Genomic DNA, 6,923 nt, shown 5'->3' with positions numbered 1-6,923 from the left:
GACAAGCGCCATTCCTGGGAATGCGTCCTCCAGGCCCACAATACACTCCAGACATGCAGAAGCAGTTTGCCGAAGAGCAACAGTAAGGGACCTCAGGATTCAAGGATAAAAAATACACGATAGCAGTTATTCTACGCTTTTCAAATGTTCTCTAATGCAGATTTGAAACCAAAACAGTCACGTTGCCTTTAAAACTCTTTAAAATACTTCTATTTTAAGTTTAAAGCCAGAAGAGACCTTAATGATTCTCTTTTTTATGGGGTGAAGCCACAACGTTAGTAACAAACAGAATTTCCAGAGGATGAGGCCCAGAAATCAGGATTTTACAAAGATTCCCAGGTGATTCTAATGTGCGGCCAAGGTTGAGAACCACAGCTCTAATTCAAGCCTCTTATTTTACAGCTAGGAAAAGTGAGGACCAGAGAAATGGAGTCACTTGTGAGTCAAGGCTGCACAGTTACTAGCAGAACCTGGACCCAAATGTAGAGCTGATTCCCAGACAGTTGCTTTTTCTCCCATATGACATGCCTTCCCAAGTGGAAGTTTCTTCTTTATATGCCAAACGAAAACTGTTTTTATTTTGTCTATCTCCTTGTTTGTTTTTCAATTGCTTTTGAATGCAAAAGATTGTCCTCCTGCCCAAGCCAGTTTGACTCCATGAATGAGCGTAGGCCTGTGGACCAAAGGGTCCCGGGTTCGATTCTCATCAAGGGTACGTACCTTGGTTGCAGGCTTCTCCCCGACCCTGGCCAGGGCTCCTGCAAGAGCCAATCAATCAATGTGTTTCTCTATGTCTTTCCCTCTTTCTTCCACTCTCCCTAAAAATCAATGGAAAAAATATCCTTGGGTGAGGATTAACAAACACACACACACACACTAACATCCTCTCCTTGCAAATTAAAGAAGAAATAAATTCATATCTAAATTTAGGTAAATCATTTTTTAAACTCATATTTTGAAATTAATATAGTGGGGAAATAGGATTGTCAAAAGAAAATGAGAACATTAGAGAAGTTTTTAGTTCTAGAAATGTAAGATGACATTAGTAGAAATATAAATATTAACACAGGTGGTAATCCCTGAATGTTTTTCCTTCAGAAAACGATTTGAACAGCAGCAAAAGCTCTTAGAAGAAGAAAGAAAAAGGCGCCAGTTTGAAGAGCAGAAGCAAAAGCTCAGACTTCTGAGTAGCGTGAAACCCAAGGTAATATAGTCTGCCACCCCTCCACCATGACACATACACAGCCTGCATGTGCTGCCTCTACTCATTCAGTGAATTTTGCCATGTAGCAGCCCAACCTGAGGCTGTGGTTGATTCATTTTAGTTTCATTTAGTTGAAAAGTGAAGGATTTCTCTTCTGTAAAGACACTATATTGGTAAGGGAAATGAGATATCAGCCAGTTTTCTTAGTCTTTTTTACTACCATTATAATGTTTGTAGTCTTTTCTAGTGAAGCATTAATACAGAATGTTAATATATTAATATAACATTAACAACTGATTAACAATATATTAATATAACATATAATAGAACAACTGAATCATAAGGTATTTATAAATAGGCCTTTTAATTTAGAGTATTGTTTTATACACTTATCAATCATCTGACTTGGAGAATTCAGTATCAGAAGTATGTGATAAAAATACTGAAAACAGACTAATATCTGTACTTCTTTTTAACTTTGGGAGTATTTAGGATGAAGTGAGAGATGAGCAAAGAAATATACATACATTTATTATTTCTTAGATAGGAGAGAAGAGTAGAGATGATGCTTTGGAAGCCATAAAAGGAAACTTAGATGGGTTTTCCAGAGATGCTAAGATGCACCCTACTCCAGCATCGCACCCTAAGAAACCAGGTATTTTAAAGTGTTCTTTTGTCGGAAGGTGACTTACAGTCCATGTGTTTTATTGGCCATTACTGTGTATGAAGAGCTAATGCTGAACTCTTCCTTCAAGCTAAGTACAGATTTGGATGTCTTAAAATTTACAATAGGTTAAGTGTTCTGATCTGCATAACAATCTTAGGAGGAAAAGCCCCCTCTCTTTCTAGTAAATGTCAGTATGACAACTTTACTTGTAAATCTTCTGTGTTTATGAGTATGTTAACATTAATAAAATGTATTCACTCAAAGCAAATGTAATAAAATAGTTTATTGCTTTCTCATTATTTTAAAATAATTTTGCTTTTTATGAGCTAGTTTGGATTTTATTCAGTGTGATTAAACTTTGAAAATTGTACCTGCCCCCTTTTTAAAAAGTCACGGGTTTAATAATGCTCCTCGTGGAATTTTAGTTTCTTTAATATATTTCTTTGTTGTTTTTATTATCATTTATCATCAGATAAGCAAAAAAGTGCCAATTTAGAGCAGGATAAAGGGAAAGTTGTCCACCAGTACTGATCTGAGAACCCAAATTGAGATCTTAAATCCACATTGTCAGTAACCATTATTAAAAAAGACTGTCCTGACTTCAGTAAATGTTAAAGCAATTCAAAGTAGTTAAAAATATGGCAATAATAATATTGTTAATGAGCCTCATATTAAATATACGTTGTCCCTGTTAGAGAAGGTTTATTACAAGAGTGGTTCTCACATTTAACAGTAAAAAGCCATAGTGATGTTAGTATTCTTTAGAGCTAAAGAAAATATAGCCCTCAATCAAGATTTCCTTTCTTAAATTGTTGAGTTGTTTGACTCAGCACTTTATGGTGTCCCAATTTTGAGGCTTTTCACAAGAAAATATCACCTTGGCAATGTGTTTAATGTTCTTGTTGTCATAATTTTCACTAGAGACCTGGTGCACGAAATTCATACACTTGGGGGGGTGTCCCTCAGCCCGGCCTGCGCCCTCTTGCAGTCTAGGAGCCCTCAGCGGATGTCCGACCTTCGGCTTAGGCAGGCCGACGGTCGGACATCCTTAGCTCTGCTGCGGAAGCGGGAGAGGCTCCTACCAACGCTGCTGCGCTCGCCGGCCATGAGCCCAGCTTCTGGCTGAGCGATGCTCCTCTTGTGGGAGCGTACTGACCACCAGGGGGCAGCTCCTGCATTGAGTGTCTTCCCCCTGGTGGTCAGTGAGCATCATAGTGACCGGTCATTCCACCATTTGGTCAATTTGCATATTAGCCTTTTATTATATAGGATCCTTCACATGGTAACTTTACTGAAAAGTGAACTATTCAAAATGTATGGGTGAGACCTGCTATTTCAAAAATTTTAAGTATGTATCATACATTGTTTCTTACTGACATAATGAATTTTAATCAGAGTCTATGTCTGCCCAAAATGTGTTCAGCAGCATTTGTTGGGTTTTCATATTTCTGGTATATATTAGTTTGAAAGCATATTATCCAGATAAACAGACCACTTGAGTTTCAAAAGTAATCACCACTTTGATGTAAATTATTAGTGGTCACAGGGGGAAAAATTAGTACTAACAATAAAAGAAGGAAAGAAATTTTGACTTTTATATTTTTCTCTTTTTGAGTCAAATGTAAAATAGCTATAAATCTCTTTTTAAAAAAACAAAAAAATTGTGTGGTAATAGACATCCAAGTGTTTTGCATTCATTATAAAATTCCATTTGACTGTTAATTACATGTTATTTCTTGTCCACCTGTATTATTCATGTTTCAGTATATTCTTTTGGAATTGTACTACATCTTAATTTCTTTCTCTGTTTTGATTTTCATTTCTGTGTGTTTCGTTACCATTTTCCATTTTGCAGATTATCCCACATCATCTCATTCTAAAACTGTCTCCCCATCACCTGCCTTTCTTGATGAAGAAGAATTCAGTGACTTTATGCAGGGGCCTGTTGAACTTCCCACATGTGGGCCTTCTTCCACTTCCCAGCCTTTTCAGTCTTTCCATCCCACCACCCCACTTGGCCAGTTGCATACACAGAAGGCTGGAGCACAGCCTCTCCCTCCAGGTCAGATTCCAGTGTCTTTTGCCTTACATGGTGTCCCTGGACAAATTCCTTATTTCTCTACTGCTTCAGCCTCATACAATGTACAGAGAGCAGGTAACTCTTAGCATATTAATGAAAGTATTTTTAAGATAATCTAGGCTTATTTCTTTCTTTTATATAAGTTGAATAATACAGTGATGTTGGCAAAGAAACATGTACCTGAATATATGAGTACTGTTGAAATCGTCAAAATAAGAATCTAGATTTTTTAATTCTGGGCCTCACTTTCCAGAAAAGTGACTTAAAACTTTTGCTCTTAAATTAGGCACTATTTAAACTACCTTAGAATTTTAAGAACAAACCGATTTCTTCATAAGATTACTCTTATTTGGGAAAATCACTAATATCATTTTCTTAAGAGTAATGAGCCAGGGAAAGCTGCTTTAGAAAGTGTTCTCTCTAATTCAGTTTCTTCATTTGCTGTCCTCAGGCAAATCTTTAATACTTGTGAAATAATTGTGGTTGGGACAGTTATACACCATGGCGTGAGACACAGAGTAGTGCTGAGAGGGATCTTAGCTGAGATGTACTGAGTCCACACTTTGTCACTTAACAGAGGAGAAACAGACCCAGAGATGATGTTACTGGCCAGGGGTCTCACCAGGGGTTAGTGGAAGTGTCCATATCGTGTGTAGGTCACCAGACTTCCAAGGTAGTACTCCTTCCACTATACCATTCTATCTGCTGCCTCAGAGAATGCTTGAGAATCAAAGTAGATTTAAAACCTAAGTCTCTCAATTTCTATACAATTGTCTAGTGATAGAATTATTTAGGAATTTACATTGTATGTGGCAGGCTCTTCCCTTAAGAATCTGGGGATGGAAATGAATGATTGAAAAAATTAGAAATTTGCAGTTATATACAAATAATCCTTCATGCTGTTTGTTTAGGCCCTTCTTTGGAGGAGAAGCTCCTAGTAGCTTGTGATATAAGTACATCTGAGCAGGAACAAATTAAATTAAATACTTCTGAGGTTGGGCACAGAGCCCAAGGCCCAGGTTCCAGTAAGAACCATCTTAGTTTAACGGCCAATATCAGGGGTGCTGTGGATGGACGTGTAAGTGGTACCACTACTGCAGAGGCAGAAAAGACTTCAGACCAAAACCTGCCCATTGAAGAGAGTGGTGAGCTCATGAAATATTTAGCAAAAAGTTTATTTAACCAAATGCTGCTCAAATGCTAACACCTTAAGCATTAATCTTAAAATGAATGTTGCTTGATTTTGCTAATCAGAATTTTGCTTAAAATATATTTAATGCATTTCTTTCTCCAATTAACCCCTACGATTTTGCTCTGAATTCTTTCAGTATACTGTTATGCCTTTTAAAATTTTTAAATCAGAATCATTCCTGAAATTTCTTTTATAAAAACTCTTCATTCTCCTTGCACTTTGTGGTGTTCTATAAAGGTTGAAAGGTTAAAATTTTACTGGAAAAGTCACCAATGAGAATATAGTTTTGCTTCTATGAAGTAAATCAGACACACTGCTCCCTAAAAGGTCAAATTTTTATAAACTCAGCTTGCAGAGATGAATTAGAATGTGGGCAACCCAGGAGGTAAACTTCTGGAGGGTATTTCACTGGACAAAATAAACAAAAATCCCATGCATCTAAGGCAGCAGTGTCATGGTCAGGTAAAAAATACAGGTTTTGTAAAGAATCACAAAAAGCAGTAAAGCTTAGGCAACCACATTCTTTTTTTTACATATAAAAATTTAAACCACTGATTTTTGAGGGTTTTTTCCCTTTAATTTGAAATACACGTGAAATGGTGCAAGCCTCATATGATACAGAATATTGATTTGGTATATCTTAGGTTTCTTTTTCAATAGACTCTTTAGGACATAGTTAATGTGTAGGAGTTGTTTAGAAACCAAATATTTTAGTTGTATTGGTGACTTTTTTTTAGTGTCTCCAGCCTGTGCTCTTTTTATAAAAAAACTATGACTCTATGTGATTCCCCCATCTTCTTCGTGGACTGTTATATAGGTTAGGTAATGTTCCTTATCTTCTAGGTGTAGGTGTATTTCCCTCACAAGATCCTGTTCAGCCCAGAATGCCTCCTTGGATTTACAATGAAAGTTTGGTTCCAGGTAATAAAAGCTTCTTTGTCCAGAATTCCCATCTGGATATTTTGCTTTAAATGTTGTAAATGTAATTGTAAGTAGTTACTGTTGTGCTTACAAAGTATGCAGAAGGAATTGTAACTTTTTTCTTATTTTTTTTCTGAAAGACTTCAGAAAATTAAATAGATCTAATGTTTCTTAAGGCTGCTTTATATATGAAGTAACTATATATATGAAGGAGAAAAGTTTTGCTTATGTTTTATTGACCATCATATACTTTTAATTCTAAAAACTTTTTGATTTATCATGCTCTAGAAGTGATCAAACATTTATTTTCTAGATTATTAATAACTATAAAGAATAGTATTGATATGTGTGATGCAATTTTCTAAACTCTTGGTGATTAGTTTATATTTAAAAAAATATTCCTGCCCTGACTGGTTTGGCTCAGTGGATAGAGCATCGGCCTGCGGACACAAGGGCCCAGGTTCGATTCCGGTCAAGGGCATGTACCTTGGTTGCAGGCACATCCCCAGTAGGGAGTGTGCAGGAGGCAGCTGATCAATGTTTCTCTCTCATCGATGTTTCTAACTCTCTATCCCTCTCCCTTCTCTATAAACAATTAATAAAATATATTAAAATATATATATATTCCTATGACATTTTTATCATGTGGTAGTATCTGAAATAAAAAGACCAAGTGGCACCTTCTTCTACATTAGAAGATGTTTACTTTTTTCTTTAAAATGTTATTACTGTCGAGCCAAAAAAGAAATTTACTAAAGTGCACATTTTGTGATACTATTCAGTTGATACAAAGAATAGGTCTGTTTAAGCCATGGTTGATATGCATAGAATAATGACTATTATAGCGGAATATGTTAAT

At 36.2% G+C, this 6,923-nt stretch overlaps 1 protein-coding gene across 1 annotated transcript in view; it reads left to right on the top strand.

The window, feature by feature from the left end:
- SYNRG (synergin, gamma) overlaps positions 1-6,923 on the top strand; it is a 58,942-nt gene that overhangs the window by 13,585 nt on the left and 38,434 nt on the right. The window contains 6 exon segments of the mRNA XM_006756220.2: positions 7-82; positions 1,099-1,204; positions 1,748-1,859; positions 3,727-3,933; positions 4,863-5,096; positions 5,987-6,064. Coding sequence (XP_006756283.1) covers positions 7-82; positions 1,099-1,204; positions 1,748-1,859; positions 3,727-3,933; positions 4,863-5,096; positions 5,987-6,064 — 813 coding nt within the window.

This window comes from Myotis davidii, unplaced genomic scaffold (assembly GCF_000327345.1).
Source record: "Myotis davidii unplaced genomic scaffold, ASM32734v1 scaffold993, whole genome shotgun sequence".
Taxonomy (NCBI): domain Eukaryota; kingdom Metazoa; phylum Chordata; class Mammalia; order Chiroptera; family Vespertilionidae; genus Myotis; species Myotis davidii.
The sequence above is the reverse complement of the archived record's forward strand: the minus strand, read 5'-3'. Positions and strand labels throughout refer to the sequence as shown.